The sequence below is a fragment of the Ptychodera flava genome, chromosome 5 (genome assembly GCF_041260155.1).
Source record: "Ptychodera flava strain L36383 chromosome 5, AS_Pfla_20210202, whole genome shotgun sequence".
NCBI classification, from domain to species: domain Eukaryota; kingdom Metazoa; phylum Hemichordata; class Enteropneusta; family Ptychoderidae; genus Ptychodera; species Ptychodera flava.
This window is the reverse complement of record NC_091932.1, coordinates 2,165,295-2,186,986: the sequence shown is the minus strand read 5'-3', so window position 1 is coordinate 2,186,986 and position 21,692 is coordinate 2,165,295. Positions and strand designations below refer to the sequence as shown.

The following is a 21,692-nucleotide window of genomic DNA, read 5'->3' as shown; positions in this document are numbered from 1 at the left end:
AGATGTATTTGGTGAAGATCAGATTTATTGTTCCAGAAAGATCAATATTTGATGATATTCATCTTAATCGTGATACACTCCATTATGCAAATGAGCAACAAATACCATCGGCTATCATTTCACTGAATCAGGAAAAAGCTTTTGATAGAATACATCAGGATTATTCGTAAAATATTTTACAAGCATTTGGTTTTGGTGAAAACTTTATAAGATTCTCAAATAGCTATGATACTCTGACTTGTCCGTTAGGTAACTTCTGAAAGCAGTAACATCATTATATGAAGCTAGAAATGTATGTAATCGCCTTTACTGACATTCAGATTCTGCTCGATTAAAGTCGATGTGCCGCACTGTACCCATCAGTAAAAGCCAAGTCCAGGAAAGCAATCCTATGCGTGACAATTTTTGAAGAGAGCAAAAAGGTGTGCGCTGAACTGAAATTTATCTCCAACAGGCAATATCACCTCATCTTGCGGGCGATGAAGCGTCTTCAAATTTGATATATAATATGTACTGTCGCTCTGGACTGAGTCTCAGACCGTCACCATAGACGGACAACACAAGCGTTAATTTTGACTGTGTTTTCCTGCATGGTATCCAGTACGTATCAAACTACTGATCCCGAATAAAAGCCCATTAAATGTTATTTAATTAACACCCCATGGTTGTTGTCTCACTGGTTCCATAACACGGAAACTTACAATGTCCAACCTGCGTCATCCTACACATTATTATTTACCACTAGCCCTAAGTCACCATAAAGTGGCGTTGAACCTTTCCAAAACACAACTACCCTTCTCCACTCCACTCCCTAGTCTAGTGTATACCATCTATACAGCGCATGACATAACCGATTGGTTCTATTTCAGGTGGGGTACCGCTGATCATGCTAGCATTTTCAATATCACATTTTCAATATCACATTATATCCCAGGAGATAACATGACAAAATCTGCATTGATCTTATTGTGCGATGATAATCGACTGAATTAACTGAATTTGCATTACTTTGAAGAACATATTTCTTCAGACGTAGAACGTATTGTTTGGCCAGAAAGCCCCCCGCAAAAGCTGAAATTTATGTTTCTATTGATGTGTCAACACATCACCGCCCATGCCTGCTGCAATCATGAAGTTCATCGAAGATGAAAGTATAACTTTAGAAGATCTTGATTGGATATTTCTTGTAAAAATTGCAAACAAATTATGCAGCATAGATACGATTATTACAATCGACACTTTGTTAGTATACACACACACACACACACATAAACACAAGTATTCAGTTCCTTTTTTATTGTTGTTGATTAGAGCCTGTCATTCTACACACAACTGATAGGGCCTTTTTGCAGCTTGCTGATTCACTTTTAAAATATACACGTATACATCCATACATACATACATACATAAATACATACATAATTTTATATACATACATACATACATACATACATACATACATACATACATACATACATACATACATACATACATACATACACGCACAACCACACACACACACACACACACACAACCACACATACACACACTATAAATAGATAAATATGTATTCTGAGAGAGAGAGAGAGAGAGAGAGAGAGAGAGAGAGAGAGAGATTCATCCTCAGCAAATATCCGAAGGTTTGATGACGTCAACTTAAACAATATTTAATTGCTGAATTCACGATTGTTTCTTCTTTGGTAAAAAAGGACTCATTGTCTGACAAATTATATCACCAGGATTCTCACCTCACAGCTGCATGACTGATTATTATCATCATTGAGTGGATTGCGCCAAACAAGTTTTGCCATCTCCCCAGTCCCTTTTACGAAAATTCAATTGCAAAATGTCCTCTAATTACCTCCACTAACCTGCCCTTTCCCCATATCTTAAGTTATTCTGCCTTTTCATTGACTGCCTTCCCATCGGCAAAAACCGATAACTCTACTACTTGTTTACTACCCCGGCTCATAAAATGAGGCTAATAATTTGGAACAGAGAAGTTTAATTCAATATACCGCTTTACTATTAGCAGGGACAACACACAGCACATGAAGTTCAGATTAAGTGAAACCGCTCGGAAAATAGAAAAGATTTACTATAGAAGGCAAGATAAAGCCCAGACGTACCATGACTATGGGAAGAACAGATCACTGAAAGCAACAAATTTATTCAAATGCCCTGATCAATCGAAATCATCGATAAGATTCACGCAGTTGCCTGCCTAGAATCGTCATTCTTTACCTATCTGGAGGGAACGCGTAAAAGGAAAAGGTTGTTTTATTTTACAGTAATAGCTTCAGTCCAACTTATCTTGACCGTGTATGATTTGCATATGTATTGTTTACCGTCAAGAGTGATTTCAATAGAGAAAGGAATTTTCCCCGGCAAAACGAGTTTGAATTCATCGACTTCTGTGATGGAGAGTGCGTTAGGCCGGATAGCTTCTAAAACCTTCGGCAAAGGTCATAACAAGTGATAGAAAAGTTTTAAGGTAAAAATAGACCACTTTTCCTCTTTGATTTGAAGAACGGTGTAGGATACAGCTCAAATATCACTCTGATAAATATTGTTGTCATAATAATTTTCATATCTTATTCATAGTATTTTTAATAAATCTAATAGCGTTCTATTTTCCAAAAATTGAACATCTGTTAGCGTTTACAGTTCACAAAATCCTAAGACGACACACTCAACATCAGGAATCCCCCCTCCCCGGAGAGGCGATACGGACTCTGCCCTTAAAAGCAGCCTGTTAACTTTTTCTCTCCAAAACCCCTTTCACCAGTCCAATCGGAGTCAATTTTGACCGTTAGAGGAAAAGTGGATAAAATACAGGTTTTTGTTTAATTGCGCTTGATTTAAAGCCTGTATAACCGCCAATGCCCTACAGATCATCTGGGTTGTACTTATTTTACAAATCTGTTGACTTAACGACACCCTTGGTTTGCATTTTGAGGAGAAATTGACAAAAAAAGATGATATTTTTCAAATTTTTGACTGAGAATTTCTTACGTTGAGGGCGCACTTTCAGTTCTCCAAACTAAGGAAGTCGCCATTGAATCTGTAGGAGGGGTTTCGGAAAGTATGGGTGGGATATCAGGTTTTATTCGCGTTGTCAAATACAAACGTTCTTTTAAACATGCCACTACCACAGGGAAGCGGAGGTAGGAGGTGTGTATTTTAGTTATAAATTTATGGCGCAAAAAGTGACAAAAAATTATATTTGTATTATTCATTACTAAAGCAACTTGAATGTTTTATGAACTATTTGAGCAGTAATTAGTATTCCCGAACTTACATTTTAGCAAATGTCACCAAAGTGTGATCGATTAATGGGGGCTTCGTGACATTAATCACCAGAGACTACAGCGTCCATGGAAGACAGCTGCATGACTGATAATGATTATGACTGAGTGGCTTGCGCCAAACAAGTTTTGCCATCTCCCCTGTCCCTTGCAAATGTCCACTGATTACCCCCACTAACCTGTCTTATCTCCACTCCTTAAGTTATCCAGTATGATCCTCTTTGTGTAGAACCACTCTGTCGTCTTGATGCATGATACCCAAAATTGTTGGATGTAATACTACAAATAAAAAACACAAATTAAAATATCTAAGCCGCTTCAATGCATTTGACTTTCGTTTCCTTATTTGGCTGTATCGCGTGGCACAAACAAGAATACTTAGCTTATACTACAGCAGCAGACATGCTAGAGACCAACGGCTGAATGAGGCAACAATCCATTACAAAAAACCATGTGTCCTCCTCAGAAATTCTCGTGTGTGCCCTTCCTAGGGCAGTGCTCCACTTTACAATAGAACCAGTAACTTTTTTCGTAATCATCGTGTTTGTTTTTATATATTTAAATGATATGGGGTTATTACTAATATGCCGCAAAGGATGCTAGGGTATCAACAGTTATGGCTAGTTAAATAAGCAAAATATTGTCTATAAGATGTTTATTTACAGAAACGTGCATTTGCTATTCAATAAATTTCTTATCTCGCATATCAGCACGATATTTTAACAAACCTGGCTGACGTAACGCGACATCATGGCGCGGGCCACAGGAACATAGACCCGTCCAGACATCATGGTGAGAAGATGCTGTGACTCTAATGAAGGGCCAACTAGAGATTTGAATTCGTCATGGTATGCAGGGAGGTGATTGACACGATAGTTATACAGGTTGTTATAGCCTACACCATTGATAAACACAGAACCTTAAGGGTAGAACTGTTTTTGAGTAGCTATGTTCTGTTATTTTAAATTGATATTAATATCACACGAGTAAGATAAGATAACGCAACCTTTTGACTTCATAATCAAAGTACACTTCCGTTTGAACAATCGATAAACTCACGTGGCAGCAATATGAGACGTACGGTAAGTAACATAAATTCTTCTGTATCAATAACATTCTATCTGGACTAGCCTGAAAGACAAACAAAACAATAACACTCCCCATTTGCCTCTATTCCTGATGCATGTAAGGCCCACACTACAGAAACAATCGCTATTGCCGTTCGAAAGACATGTCGTTTTAACATTTACTGGAAATTGATGAGAGGTTCCATGCAATTGCAAATATTACACTGCAACTATTATAAAACAGTCCTTCAAAGCAGACATTTTTGAAATGTATATCTGTTTCAATCTAATATTCCTACTCATAGATCAAGCGCACAGTAATACATAAACTGCAATTGATATCCAATGTACACCAGTACAAGAATGCTTCTGAGTAGAATATTGTCGGGATGACTGCAAGTCATTGTTCAGTTAAATTAGCAGAAAATTGTTACAACAATATAATGTAGACCTTCAATAAATTCCATCTAATGTTTTAAACGTCCGGGCCGTCTGAACAGCAAAGGCGATAATTCCAATAGTCTACCTAAAATTCCACACTGCAGACCCTACAAGCGTTCAAGACGAAGAGTTGAATTGCCCCTTGAAGAAACAACATCGTACCTATTATGGATGGAAAATGTCGCCACCAAAACAAACATCTGAGATTGTTTACGATCAGTCAAATTTCGACACAACCTTAAAATATTTTTAAAAGTTCCCTCAATTATTTTGACGTCACTTCCATAGTCCCACTATCATTGTGGATGAAAAGAAATAATATCATCTTGTACGATTTCATCAATATATTTGACAAGTGCGATCTGCATAGTCGATTTCCGTTTGTGCTGCTATGTTTTGGAAGTAGTTCGATTTTTTGGGCAAAAAAAAGACTCATAACCTGCAGCTGCGACGAAGGCATTTTGCGTACCTAGAACAACGTACCAAGACTCATTGTATACGTGTGTATCGGAAGTCGTCTGCATGCGTCAAATAGCGTCTCTTTCAAAGTCCGTCACGAACGAGAAACACTGTCGTTCACTTTAAACATTGGCTTTGGCAGTGATGAATACCGTCGCGGCAGGGGGCGCTACCCAACCACCTGTTGATATATTTACTGGTACATTCAATACTAAAAGTCCCATGAAATGATCTTACACACCACGCAAATTACGAACGTTTAATAAAATCCAATCGTGGTTGTCCCTCGACATTACAACGCATTTGTTTCCAAGATCTATCACCCAAAGAATAAAAACATTAAAATTTGCTCTTCAGAAAGTTCGTCTTGTCATCGTCCCTCCAACCAGACCGTGGTACCACATCCACCTAATGTTTTACTGCCTCATCAATCAATTCAGCTGCCTGTCACTGAAATACATGTTTACAATCTGCAGTATAAGCAACTGTGGGACTACACTGAGTTTCAAACTATCGGAAGAATTTTCAAGCTTCTTAGCTAGTAGCCGTACAACAGAACTAGCGTCATGAAGAGTACAGTCGCTTGTAGTTAGGCAAAGGGCAAAGGCCCTGAATAGAATAGAAAACGTTGTTTTCCGTGTACCAAATCCAAATCGATCGTGGCACAGTGATAATAATGGCCGTGGCTCAGCGTAGCCCGTCGCGTCGCGTGTCAAGTCGCGTGCCAGTGGTTGGATTGACAAATAAAAGTGGTTAACCTGATATGAACCGCGCACGTGACTCTCTATATGCCCACACGCGTGTCGCAATCTGCGAAAGTAGCCTATCAGCTCATGTCTGGCCAGCGGAACGGAGTAAGTCAAACCATGCCAGTGGATGTAGTAAGCGTGATGTCTTGAGAACAAATTTTCGTCAACAATATTACAGCCTGACTCATTCTTTTTGGTGGGTTTAGTATAAATGCTCTGGCGAAGACGATGTTCGGTAAGGTAAATCACGATGAATCTTTGATCCTTACATAGGCTAAACGTTTTCGCAACTATATTTTACAAAGCTCCTGTGGCCTGGCTCGCCATGTAGCCAACTTGTAGGTTGCATGACTTGGTATGTTGGCATGTTTTCACGAGTGGGGGAGGCCTCCTTAGGTAGATGTTTTCAACTTGAAGTTGTCGACTCCCCGTATGGAAATATGAGGAGTAGGCATAGAGCTAGAAGAGGCCCATGTATCTCCAAATTACAAAAAATACGACTCGTTGTTAGGGCTTTGCTTGACAAAGATGGGGTGATTTTACTTTTATTCCATTACGTGCTAAAAAGTTTTCCTAAGCATTGTAAAGCTAGACTTTGTTAACTATCCATACGTATTGTTTTTCGGATGAAAAAGTGACCAATGGGTAGGGATTTTTTATATGAAAGAAGTGACTCACTCGGGCAGCAAATACTCATACACCTTTCTATGGGAATACCACCTCCGGGGTCACTCCATCCGAAGAAACACTGCTTGGCCACCCGGCCAGCGTATGGTACTGAATAACACGAACGTCTCTGAAGCCACAACATAGAATGGTATATAGGCAAGTGTACCCGCTTGTTTTGATCGATTTACCACATTACACTGAATATCGTTGTTCAAAGCATGGAAGTGGAAAGGCTAAAGGCTAAAGGTTCATGTGTCGCCTATTTATTGTTAGATCGAAGCTGGAGCTCGATATGAAGTGAACTGCAGCATAGCCCCCCCCCCACCCCACCCCGGCGGGTTACTCCCATCGAAATGGTGTACGGATACGTACCGCCCGAATGGGTCACTTTTTCACAAAAATGATCCCTAAACATGGGTCGATTTTTCATCTGAAAAAAACCCTAAACATTGGTCAATTACAAAGCAAATGTCCCATGCTTTAGGGAAACCTTCACATGCAACAGAATAAGGTGAACATTCCCAAAATTTGTCAAAAATTTGTCAAAGAAATCCCTAACAATGGGTCACATTTTTGGAATATACACGAGTAGATGTTTTAAAATTGGGTGGCACGTCCCCATTTGAAAATATCTAGAGTTCCCCCGGGCATAGCCCGTCGAGAAGGATTCTACGTTTCAGCTGTGTATGGGGACTGGCTAGTTTATTATTCTGCGGCCTGAGGGAGTGTGGTGGCTTTGTGGGATTCTCCCTGTTTTTAATGTCGAGGTCACCATGCTTTTTGAACTGCTCATTCAACATGTAGTGGGTCAGTACTAAAATGCGTTTTATTAGAATGCAATGTGCCAGCCATGAAGTGCCTCAATCAGTCGCAGGTTTTGGCATGGCGTCCGCTCAAACAATCTACCAGCCCCTCCCCTTGAACAGAAACTGACTTCAGTTTCCCTTTAAGTAGCAATTCTTTGGCTTGACAAACTCACAGTCACAAACCGATCCACACCACACTACCAGTTTGCAATGTGTCTATCACTTCTTTACAGACAGCATATGTATGTCTCACATATACCTGTTAGATGCTAGTATCTGACAGTAGACAGCTGTTCATCTCCATTCCCTTTACTTGTACATTTTCTCTCATGATTGATTCCTCACGTACCTCGAGTAGCGCAGTAGTCATGGCAATCGCCAGCCTATAGTCTATGTCTCAGTTCTAACTTCTACTCACTCCCGTTCCACCTGCGCAGGTTCCAAATATTTACATACATACGTTTGTGCACCGTTTAAACTCTCTTTTGACAGGAATATATGTTTTACCATCGTATACGACGTTTGCGAGAAAATATGGCGCCTTTTATGCTGTGCTCTTTCACGCGCGCCATCTAAGGAGGAAAGTGTCATCGATCGACTTTTGACAAAAAAGGATATTTACTTTTCCATGATTTAACATAAAAACTTACTCGCAGGCGTATGGCAAACAAAGAACTTTCGTAAAGGCGTCTATAGCATATATATATATATATATATATATATATATATATATATATATATATATATATATATATATATATATATATATATATATATAAACTCAGCTCTTTAATTCTTTCAAATACTCACTAACCCAATCGAAACCAACATGGCTGCAGATAATACATGTTTCTTTACAGTCTGGTTACCCCATCCATTCAGGTGAAAATATACACAAATCAGCATTTTTGGACTTTTAAAACATAATAATAGTCTAAATCTAAAATGAAATATCTAAATCTAGACAATGGAAATAAAGGGGGACTTTTTTGTTTCCATGTGAGAGCGAGTGACAGTTAACTGACTATTATACAAACTATTTGACCACTGTACTGGAATATCCAACCCCTACAGGTTACCTGTGTGGAATATTTGGTCATGAGAAGCACGATTTTGACCGTTAAGCTAAAAAACATAATGTTTCTCGTCTTAGGGTGGATTCGAAAATGATGCATTCATGCAAATTTCTTTTTTTTCTGCAATAAAAAATGGCAAATCCCTCCCCCTTTTGAGGGGGTGATTCAAACATGCCCACCATAAAGTAAAATGGCTGTCACTGAAAGAAACAAACCTGAGTGACATTTCAGAACATTTATTGAACATATCATCTGATCCATAACACGAATTCACATGTAGATGTTATGGTTCTGCTAGTTCCATTTTCACAATTTACAATGTACATTAGTGCAGATAATATATCCTGGGATTGAAACCCTCGACACGTCAAAATTTACATTTTGTTTAATATCAGTGCGTGTTTTTATTTCAAAGTTGACACAGCATGCAATGTTTAAATGGCAATTAAGCGCATTGTTGTCTATTATATCATACCAGTATATTGATGGTGCAAATACAGCGATCTGATTGGTCGAGACGCGAAAAGAACCGTGGTATATCGGCGATATACCACGGCTGGCATGCGCACTGGCTCTCGGCTTGAGGAAAAGTCCTTTTTATGACGTTCCATGCCAGAATTTCAATATACTGTTATGATATAATAGCAATAAATCACACCCAGCGACGGTATACCACTCGATTTTGACCATTTCACCTCATATATGCACTCGCTATCGCTCGTGCATATATGTCGTGAACTGGTCAAAATCTCGTGGTATACCATCGCTGGGTGTGCTTTATCTCTTAAACAGTAACAAGTCTATTGCTCTTTCTATTTTTTCATTTTCATAATATTTCTTTTTTTCAAAACTTAAAAATTGTCACACATTTTTTTCATATTACAAGCGCCAGGATCAAGTTGTATAAGTCCTATTTGCCAAAGCCATACAATATTCATGTAGAAAACGGGACAAGTAGAATTCTGTTGTCGGTCCATTCTCAGTCTATGACGCAAGAGGCTTGACTTCAGGCTGTAGATAATCATTTAGCCTAAAATCTAACGACTCTAGTTATCATATGTTTAGTTATCAAATTTCACGGACTACACGTCTGGTATATGGCCATCTTGTTAAACGTTCCCTCTTGGCGCTGGCTAGCCACCCCTTTGCAATAATTGGTCCCGCCATGCCAGGTAAAACAAATCACAAAGTTCTGGGATGTTGCCATATTGCATACTAATATACATACACTTCGCGGGCCATGTTTTCTGAAAGAGAAAAACTAAAAAGCTTGTTCATATTTCATGATCTCTGATAGGCAAATTAGATCTTCTTTTTACTCTAAACCTAGGAAATTTTAGCCCTGGACATATTAATGGAACATTGTCCCGGACGCTTTTGCACTTAGACTCCCAATAGACAAACCTGGCGATCACACCTATCAGGTTCAACATTTGCAACTAAAAACCTGACCAGAAAAAATACAACAGTGATACGAAATCCTAGACTTTAATAAAACTTCAAAAGCACTAGAGAAAAAAAACACATATTAGCTGATCAAAAGAACCTGATGAACTTACAGCATGGTTTCATCTTTTATTTACATTCATATATACTTACAGGCGGTTGACTATACAGATCTACTCATACAGATACTATGCCTATAGTAGGTTCTCTTGGAGAGATTACTTCAAATGATTGGCCATGTCTCATCAGCTACAGCAAAGTATTTTCAGTATCTCCCTTTTCTGTGTTTGGTATTTGATTTCATTCATTGAGATTTTAAACCGTTAGATTAGGCTAGGCACGGTCCCTCCAGGACCGTGGGTTAGGTTAGATTTTAAACCGTTGTCCATACGCCTGATACAACGCACTGGCCAGGGCAGAGGCGCTTCGATCGTCACTAATGCGAAACCCCTACGATGACGATACAATATGTAAGAAGTTGTATTATAGGGGTTTTGCGAAGCGACGATTGAAGCGCCTGTGCGCCAGAATTTCCATAACATTATGTCATGCCAAGCCTGCTTCACATTCCGACAATGAGTTCGGGGCAAGAGAAGTCCCAGCCGTGGCAGTGCTTGTTGCACACTTCATCTGGACTTAACTATTCTTACAACGTAGTATAACAGAAACAAAATATCAAATAAAGCAATGATCACATTCTATACTGGACTCAAGATAGCCTTCTATCTATTAAAGGCGTCACCCGCACCGAACAGAAAATAAATAACGGGCGACGCGCTGACCATTAACGTTTATTTGTGGGCAAGGGCGAGAGGAAAGCCAAAAATTAACAAGCCTCGCCCGTTAATTTGGCTTTCCTCGAGCCCGCGCCCACAAATAAACGTTAATGGTCAGAGTGGAGTCTATTATTTCCATTATATTATCAGCGAACACAAGAAAATCGTCAAAATTTGCGAAAATTTCAGGAGCAAACGACAACTGGGCCCCAGAAACTGAGCAATACGGGACGCACTATCACCCGCGCTGTAAAAAATTGGCAAATCCGGAGATGTTTTCAGGAAAAAGTATCTCATCTTGACCTACAAGTGCGCCATTTTATTTTGTGATTGATTATGATTTACGTTTGAGGTGTAAAGTTACGATACTTTGAGTTGTTAATCTTATTATTCATATTCACGGGCATGTAAACCAACCATTACTGTGTATTTGTGGTCAGTCACGTGGTTCAGCTCAACCAATCAAAATGCGACTGGGCAGGGCATGGTAATATAATACTCTATCGGACTCATAGTCACAACCCACGGCACCAACTATTCTTCACCTTATATAGAAGTAAACGACCAAAGTATATATTTCGCATGTTACCTATCTCGTTTCGCCTTTTTCTACGTCACGTAGCACTTATACTATTGTCTTTAAAGAGACACCGTCGTCTTGTTTTCTAATTTTGAAATCATGTAGAATGGCGTGTCTGTTAATTTAAAATTCCCCTTGGATCAATGCATCAATGACATTCTGTCTTCAGAATTCAATCAATTCTCTTTATGACCTAGTCGTCAATGAGTAGGCCATACAATGGGCGGGATGTCCCCACCCCTAGATACCTGACATCACTTGACAGTTTTGTGATAAGAAAGATCACATATCTCAAAGTTTATCTCTTGGTTTTGATGATGTCATTCTGTATATTAAACACTTCGTATCCCCTCTTGGCTGTCAGTCGCTTTTTATCCACCTATCATTAAGATTTCGGACGTTCTTTTGTATGTTTGCGCCCTCTCTTCTGCATATGACGCACTTACTTAGACCATAGAGAAAGATAGATAGAGTGGCAACGGGTATTGTTTAAGGCGTGAAGCGGTTACGTAACCCATCCATGTTCGCCTCGCCTCAGGTTGCTCTCGCCTCTCTTTTCCGAAGAGTGCCGACCATGAATCCTTCGGTAATTTTCGGATTTAATTGTGACATGGCTCATACTTGTGAAAAATGCATTGTGCCAGCCACAAATTTCATCATTCAGTTGCATTTTTCGGCGCGCCCTTCGGGCGCATAACTTTAATAATAATAAGACATTTTTCAGAGCCCCGCCCTAGTGCAAAACTTTAATATATCAGACATATATATATATATATCTGACATACTTGTATGTTTAAAATTTTTCGGCGCGCCCTTCGGGCGCATTTCTTTAAAATATCAAACAATATTTTTCAGCATGCCCTTCAGCTACATGACTTTCATATATCAGATAGGTATATATATTAGAGATATCTGGATGTTTAATATTTTTCGGCGCGCCCTTCGGGCGCAGTAAATAAATATATCAGAGATATTATGTCAGATATATCTTGATGTCTGTAAATTGAAAGTCTGTTTTGCAAAGTATATTGATCATTATGAAATCTGCAGTTCATATGAAAAGCATGACAAGTTCCTGATACTTTTCTGTTTCCTGTATGAGAATTCAGTGTTAGAAAGCAACATGCACTAATATTTCACAATCACATTTTTCTTACAACAGTTCTGGACATCTGCTTTATGCATAAAAAGAGTGGAGTACATTCACAGCTCATTCAAAATACTGTATTCAAACTTTAGAATTTACACTGTTAAGTTCCTATCTTACAACTGACATGACAACAATTTCATCAAAATACAGAATGACTGAATGTTTAAAATATATAATATATATATATATATATATATATATATATATATATATATATATATATATATATATATATATATATATATATACTGAATTGTTCAATTTATATTCCAACTTTTGTTTTACCTTTGTCCCGCATAGGGGGAGGGGGGTCACCCTGTTTTCAAAGGTTTGAATAGGGGCGTCACCCTGTTTTCGAAAGTTGGAACAGGGGGGTCGGCCACTTTTTGACGTCGGCAAAAAATAATCCACCCCCCAGGCCGAAGAAACTGACCATTCCCTTAGGGTCACTTGACAAATTTTGGTAATGTGGAGAACTTGAAAGAAATTGCCCAAGATTTATAGATATTTTAAATTAAGCCTGGCCGCCAACTCTGTGTTACCTCTATAAAAAAAAAAAATTTTCGATTTTCGAAAAACTAAGACTTTGATTTTTTTACACAATGAGCCCTTTGTTTCATTGAATGTCTATTGAAATAAGCTATTTACGACACCAAGTGTCTATAAAAAATCGTTGGAAGTCTAACAATGAATTTTTAGTTGACATACTATTTTCGATAATGTTCCGATATCAGCCCGCAAGGAAATATGGACAATATTCGTTGATGTATTGTGGATTTCTTAGAAAGATTAGACTCGTAATTATGTGTAGGGAAATTCAATCAATAATACATGGCAACGCCTTATAAGAAATGCAAAGAATTCTGATAAGCATATGAAAAATCCATTTTAGTCACTTAATTCTTAATATGTGCAACCGCTGTGCGTACAATGTATGTCACAGAGATGACAGTTAATCGTATCTGTCGGAGCAATTTCTTTTCTTTGACGTGCGTCAAACATCAGCTGAACCCATTAGTTTGTTTTTGCCTGCGGCACTTTAACAACATGGCTGGCCCGCACGACTCCGGTCTTGCCGTAATCGTCGCAGAAACGATTTTATATTCTACCATCGCCTTCCTAATTATCAGCACTAACTTGTTGAACATTGCTGTGCTCAGCAGAAACAAGATTTTATCAATCGGAGGTCGCTGCTTCATGATGTCACTAGCAGTTGCTGATCTTGGAGTCGGATTGCTGTTCGGTACAGCTTTGGTCGGATGTGTGACCCGGAAAGCTCTGATTGATTCTGTGTTCTCAGTTTGTTTTGTCTTAGGTGCCCTAAATCAAATCGTATATTCAGCATCCACTATCTCCTTGACACTGATCGCTGTGGACAGATACCTTGCCATCTCACGACCTATTTATTATCTCAATGTAGTGACGAAGAAGAAAGCAATGGTTGTGACTCTTCTAGCGTGGATTGTGTTGACGTTGTACGCAATCGTTCTTGGATTAATCGACGGTAACTTCTACAGATACAATCCTAACACCTACTTATGTACGCCATTCTACGACAGGCGACAAGTGGTGCTCGTCTCTTTGATTACCCTATGGATTATCCCATTTGGACTGATCATTTTCACGTACACTCAGATTCTTGTCTTTCTAAGGAACCGCCGCAGACATGTTGGCAATGAAGTGGTCCGCCATGACAAGCGTGACAACTATCTAGGTAATGGCTCTACAAACCAATCAAGAATAAAAGCAGTGAAAATGTGCATCTCCATAACAGCTGTATTCTTAATAACATGGGTTCCTTATGGAGTGTTTTTGGGGTATAAAAACACGTCTGGAAACAAAGCTGAAGACACGTCTCGCTGGATACATATTTTTGTTGTCTGCTTACTGGCCTCAAACAGTTTCTGGAACTTTGTCATCTACAGTGCCATGAACAGTTCATTCAGGAGAGCAACCTTCGTTCTGTTAAACAAGTTGTCATGTTGTAAGAAAACGTCACATGTAAAAAATATTACCATTGACAATATTGAATCTGCGAGGGGTTTGTAGACATGGCATCGGGAAGAAAATGAGCTACATTATAAATGGAGTTTTCGCTTTCTAATTTTATTGCCTAAATATCAAGGTCAACCCTTTGTTCTTTCATGTCGTGCAAGTAACTTCTTCACATAACGGTGAACGTTTTCTTTTTTGCGCGTTGTGGAAAGCCCACAAGATTTTCCTCGTAGACTTTAGATAGAGATTTTCAGTGTTTAATCGCAAGATCTAAGCGAAGCAATCCAACGTGAAAAAAATTTAAAATCGATTAGCATGGTAACGAGCATTGGTATTTACAACTTCGATTACAGAAAGCATATATCTCTGAAGCAAGTTTTATGCCGGACAAGCTCTCATAGCATTGCTATAACCGCATACCAACGGTGAAACATAGATTCATTCTCCTTTGAGAGAATGAGACACAGTTCACTTGGAAACCAGGTAAAATGAAAAGAATTTACTGAGAAAAACAATCCATTTAGACATTTTTACTGGAGACAATCGAGTCATATTTCAAAAGAAAATTCTAAGTATTGTTTGAACTTGACATTGTAAATGTTTTTCTGTTTCTCTTTTAAGAAACTTTTTCTTACGCTTATCTAAAAATGTTGTGTATTCGGCTACAAAAATAAATAAGACTTTATAGAAGGAAAAGTGGTCGACTGTATGAGTTCTTGCACTTTTCGTGGAGCTTGCATTCAACCATCAAAACAATCTCAGCCTATAGAAAAATAAAAATCTAAACACACTTGATAAAATTCGAGGCGATACATTCATTTACACTGCTGTAGCTATTCTAGATAGTAGGCTACACGGACACAGCTCTGTTTTATCTCATCAGAAAATGTCAACTCTTATACTTGACTAGTGAAATGTGTATTTCTGGGCAAAAAACAAGGCCATTAGAATGTTTTGCAGTCATAGCGTTGTAACTTAGCGGACAGTTCAATTTTGTACGTGGATTACCGCCTATACGTCGGGCTGCACATTTCCGTGTGATATTTTAAATTAATCATAATAATTAATAATTAATAATTTTATGTTTCCTAGATTGATATAGAATATCCTTCCCATCAAGATAATGATCTTTCCGAGAAAGATGAATCTTCAAAATGCTTATCCTGTATTCCAGAGGATCCAGAATCTACAGAAAGTGAGAACTCTTAAAGAAATTTTGAAGGTTAATGAAAAATCACTGCATGACATTAATAAATTACTCTAAACTTTGAAAATTAAAATGAATTTACGACGATAAGGCACGTTTGCTTAATGTTTTGTCCAAGTATTGTACGTCAATTACAATTTATTGAAAAGATAAAACAGCAAGTGTCGCTGTACAAAAGACTGTGACTATACAGACAACTCAATAGTGGGATATGTCGTACTATTGGAAAGATGTGAAGTAAGGACAAGTTCCACTTACCGTAATCTTGCTAGCTGCACTGGTTGCTACACAAGCTATGAAAAGAGGTCAGTCATTACGGGAAAATATTTTCAACATGACAAGCTAGCCCATTCCATAGTATCGTGCTAGCCCTGATATTCAAACCATCAGCAGGGACAAATAGAGAGACAGACTGGAAACGGGTATTGTTCAAGGTGTGAAGGGCTTACGTAAGCCCTCCATGTTCGCCTCGCCTCAGGTAGCGCTCACCTCTCTTTCCGAAGAGTGCCGACCATGCACCCTCCGGTAGTTCCCGGATTTTCGCCTATTTTTAAGCGAAAGTATGTTCGGCAAAGTTTGTGTTGTTGTTGCCGTGTGGCGCTGAGCGGAATTGGCGTGCTGGCGAAAACGGGAAAGTTTTGAGCTTCGGGAAAGTGAGTTTTACCATTTTAAAAATTCCTCTCATATATTTATGAATATGTAATGAGTATGTTTGAACCAAAGTTGAAAGTCTTTTATCTATACTGTCTGGTTTTACTCAATGGTTTACGGTCAGTCATATCGTCTTTTAAAAGTTGGTCATGGAAGGACGTGTTTATGAAATTGCTGGCGTATTATGTTTTGATTGGCGTGAAGCAGTGTTACAGTACAATTGCCAATATTTTCATTTAACATACGCCTATTCAAAAATATATAAATGTTAGAAAAGGGAGATTTTATTGTGCTTTCATCGATTTCGACTTAGTACTCACTGCAGAGAGTGCTATTAAATTTTATTACACATCACTCATTCAGCGAGCACTACTATTGGTTAAACACGACTCACGTGACATGTAAAAGAACGTGATGATGCCCTCTGCAAACGTGATGATGCCCTCTTCATTTGATATTACATGGTGACGTCATTTTACTTACTGCGCAGCCTTTCTGCGCATAACAAATTGTCGTTCGCTTGAACTTGCTACTATCGCTGCGAAACGTCATGCAGAGCTGTCACCGGCAAAGTAAGGGACTGGTCAGTTTCTTCAGCCTGGGGGGGGGCGGTGGATTCATGGGGGGGGTCACCCTGTTTTTGACTTTGGTGATAGGGGGGTCACCATGTTGTTGGAATACCCAATAGGGGGGGGGGGTCAGTGTGTTTTTGAATTTTGACACAGGCTCATCATTGCCTAAAATGCTAGTGGCAGCCACAAATTTCATCATTCAGTTGTATTTTTCGGCGCACCCTTCGGGCGCGTAACTTTAATAATCAGTCATATTTTTCAGCACGCCCAACTTTAACATATCAAGCATACATACATCAGAGATATCTGTATGTTCAATATTTTTCAGCGTGCTCTTCGAGCTCATTACTTTAATATATCAGACATTTTTCAGCATGCACTTCATGTGCATGACTTTAATATACAAGACATATATATCAGAGATATCAGGATGTTTCATATTTTTCGAAGCGCCCTTCGGGCGCCATACTTTAATAAATCAGAGATATCTTGATGTTTGCAAAGTGAAAGTGTACATTATGAAATCTGCATTTCATATGAAAAGGATGACAAATTCCTGATACTTTTCTATTCTCTCTTTTCCTCTCTGATATTAATGATTGACATCCATTTCTGTACAACAGTTCAGGCCATCTGGTTAAGCATAGAAAGTATGAAATACATTCACAGCTCATTCAAAATACAGCTCATTCAAAATGTACTGTATTCAAACTTTAAGATTGACACTTTGAATTCGTATCTTACAACTGACATGTTAACAATTTCATTAAAACATTGAATGACTATTTAAAATATAAATATATATGTAAAATGTAAAATATAATATATATATATATATATATATATATATATATATATATATATATATATATATATATATATATATAAATATATATATAATTTATGTCCACCTTTTGTTTTACCTATGTCGCGCGCCGGAGGGGGGTCACCCTGTTTTCGAAATTTGGAATAGGAGGGTCACCCTGTTTTCAAAATTTGGAATAAGGGGGGTCAGCCACTTTTTGACGTCGGCAAAAAATAATTCACCGCCCCCCCCCCCAGGCCGAAGAAACTGACCAGTTCCTTAGACGATATTTTGATGCAAGTAAACAGCAAACGAACGAAAATGGCAACAAGGAATGCAATTTCTGTGTTCAGCGACTGTGCAAGCAACAAATTTGGATACGCCACCGAGGAAATCGGCAAACTTTCAGCGGCAACCCTGGACTCGGCACTGACAAGTTACGCTGAGGTCCGGACTCAAAAAGGCGAACTGTACTCGAAGAAGTCTTTGTTTTTCTGTCTTTGCATGTTTGCTTGTTCGGTGTAATAAAAATAATAACACATGAGGGCTAGGGCAATATCACGATTTTTGCCTGCCCTCGGGCTGGTGGTCATGATCGAAATACTCATGATGCCCTCGCCTACGGCTCGGGCATCATCAATAGGCCTATTTGGATCATGACCATTATCCCTTGGGCAGGCAATAAATCGTGATATTGCCCTCGCTTTCATGTGTTATTATTTAAACAAAGACTTCTCAACCAACTCCAGTAATATTGTACAAAATTCAAAACTAGGGTAAACCTTGACAAAACAAATATTGTTGCATTTAGAAAGGGTGGACCACTACGCAAGTATGAATGATGGTTTTATGAAGGGAAACAAATATCGGTCGTTTCTTATTTCAAATATTTGGGTGTTGTATTTTCATTAAGTGGTCTCTGGAGTAAAGCGCAGGAAGTCTTGGCTGACCAAGCTACAAAAGCACTATTTATGTTAAATTCAAAAATACATTTTCTGAAGGATGAAGCTATTCAGATATGCTTTAAAATCTTTGATTTAAAAATTCTCCCTATTTTACACTATGGAAGCGAGATTTGGGGGCATATAGAAGGTTACAATATTGAAAAAGTACATGTTACGTTTTGTAAACAGCTAATTAGACAAAAGAAATGGTGATAAATGCTGCAGTGAGAGGGGAACTTGGAAGACCAATGCTGAGATCAATGAGATTAGTCCAAATGGTTAAGTACTGGTTTCGTATCTTAAAAATGATTCGAAATAGATATGTATTTCATGCTTACCAAGACCAGTTTAAAATGGCAGAACAAAATGAAAGATGCTGGGCTACACGTTTAAAATGTATTCTTTTTTTCATATGGGTTTGCAGAAAGTTCGCTCAGACAGGGAGTAGGAAATGAAGTTGTATTTTTATCTCAGTTTAGACAACGTTGCAGAGATATTCATGTTCAGAATTGGCATGATCAGATAAACAGTTCAAATAGATTAGCTACTTATACATTATTTAAGAATTCGCTTTTTTTAGAAAATTATTTTCACATTTCCATAAAAATGTATTTACATCCTTCCGTATATGGTCACATTCATTGAATATTGAAAGAGGGCGACACGAGGGTCTTGCCAAAGAACATAGAGTTTGTATTTGTGATAAAGTGTCAATTGAAAACGAATTTCATTTCCTGGTAGTTTGTCCTATGTACACAGAACTCAGCATTAAATACATACCCGACTGCTATTACATTTTACCAAATATCGACAAATTTATACAATTATTACAAAGTAAAAATTCTGATATCATTAGAAATATATGTAGATTTTTGTTTTATGTATTCAAGAGACGAAGTGAAAACTCCTAAGATATTGTAACAATGTTTGCTTGTCTGATTTGTTTTCTTTTCTAAGTGTTGACCTTTGAGTGTATTATTTGTGTGGTATTTCGTTTGGCACACAGGGCCGGTGGCCTTTAGCGCAAATAAAGATAACAATTCAATTCAAAAAAAAATATGAAGAAATGCCGTGTATACTGCAAAAAAGTCTTCAATTATAAAGATTGATGACAACTGCACACAAGGTCACACTATTCCATTACTTATATAAAGGAACATATTTCAATTACGGTGTCAGTTTTCACTGACTGCAAATATCATTCGCCGAGAGCTGATTGTGAAGTGAAAGAAAACATTGCAATGCTTTTATTATTAATGCCCAATGGCATACATGTACGTGCCAACAATACAAATCACAGCTAGCTTATATATCACAGGATAAAATCGAAACTTTTACATTCAATTGCGTAAATTTGAATAAAGTTGGTCTGCTCATGTACACATCTGTATGCAGTGCATAAAGATGTGTATACAAGAAGTCAGCGATGGTGATGTATGCATCTTTATGCACGTTTTATGAAAGGGTTTAGCGGCACATTAAAATAATGCACCTTTATGCAGTCCAATAAAGTTGAATTATTTTTATTTGTGTTTTAAAGAGTGTGAGATCACACCGGGTATGGCATCTTGCCTTAAGACAGTCTCTACAAATGGGACAGGGATACGTTTTAGAGAATGGCTGGGTGTATAGTAAGAAAGAGCAAATCACTTCTCTGGTTAACGCAAACCGGGATCAAAAACAGCTGGAAGGGCCGAGGGTTTGCGCCGTGCAGTACCTCCACACTTCAGTGGTATACATATATACACATCATCATCCTTTGATTCATAGAATTTTGCAGCATTGCTTTTATAATTTAACTAAAATGACTCTGATTCATTGCTCCATAAGTGTGAATAGCCATGGCCACACGTCATTAGAGCAGTGTTGAGCTCATAAAGGCCCTCTCCGAGGAATAAATATAATCTGTTTTCTTGCGCTTCAGTCACTGTTGCCAGAAAGTTAAAAGAAGAATAGATAAATTTCGTATAGTGAGGTGAGTCACAATTTCAAACCCAAGAATTTACACTTCTCTCGCTTTGCATCATTCATAAGATTGATCCTCATTACCAAAAGTCAATTCCTAAGTTGATGACTTGTGTGCGAGGCCCTGTTGAATCCATAGGATCCTTAGGCAGAAAGATTAGGTAATGAGTTTAGCCAAAACTCACATTACACGCACATGAAATGAAGAGCCCAATCTAAATGATAGGAACGACCACCGTAATTCCGACTGATCCACTAGCTCACTTGGTAGAGCATCCGAAATGTGTGCGGGGGATGTGGGTTCGAGTCCCGCATGGGTCATCTTACATTTCGTTTACTCCAAAGAAATAAAATTCGTATAGTGTTATGAGTCACAATTTTCAAGCCCTAAAATAGACTTGATTCAAGTGTGGCTGTTTTATGTAAACGTGTCTTGTGCTATATAAGCTTAGAGCTCTTTTTAGCTTCATGCTTGCACAGACCCAGCTATGGACACTGCCATTCTTTGACGCTACGTTTTCTTCATCAGTCGCTTAAATTCATTTTAGGAATGTTCGATTGATTGTATGTGGTACCATGATGTTCCGTAGTGACTGAAGTCTGTTCTTTAAGTAGGGAACAAGATTGTCAAAGATTGGTCTGATCACAGAGGTGAAAGAAAAGACTTGTGTATGCTCATGCAATTCGGAGTTCGATCTATTGTTGCTTTTGTAAAGTTTGGCATTTATAGGTGTGTAGCTTATATTTCTGTTACTTTCGTATGCGATTATTGGTTTGTTTTGGAACAGACTTTTAAATGTTTCGTATTTTTTCCAGTTCACTTCAGTTTTCTGTTAGGGCTTGTTATACTCTCACAATTCTGATGTAACTCGGACTGGATGTTGCTACGAAAACTAGAATATTGTCCATGGAATTTTTTTCCGGTTTTTTTTTTCAAGTCGCCTACTTCTTTGTTTATTTCCTATTTCTCCAGTGATGCATTCTATTTTACTCTTTTTGTATCGTCTATCTTGCAGTTTAGTATTG

The 21,692-nt window shown here is 38.2% G+C and overlaps 1 protein-coding gene across 1 annotated transcript; it reads left to right on the top strand.

Annotated features, from left to right (window-relative positions):
• Positions 1 to 13,574: 13,574 nt before the first annotated feature.
• On the top strand, positions 13,575 to 15,731 carry LOC139132649 (beta-2 adrenergic receptor-like). The gene is made up of 2 exons (XM_070698917.1): positions 13,575 to 14,241; positions 15,697 to 15,731. Exons 1-2 carry the CDS (start codon positions 13,575 to 13,577, stop codon positions 15,729 to 15,731), a joined length of 702 nt encoding a protein of 233 aa, XP_070555018.1.
• The last annotated feature ends 5,961 nt before the right edge of the window (positions 15,732 to 21,692 follow it).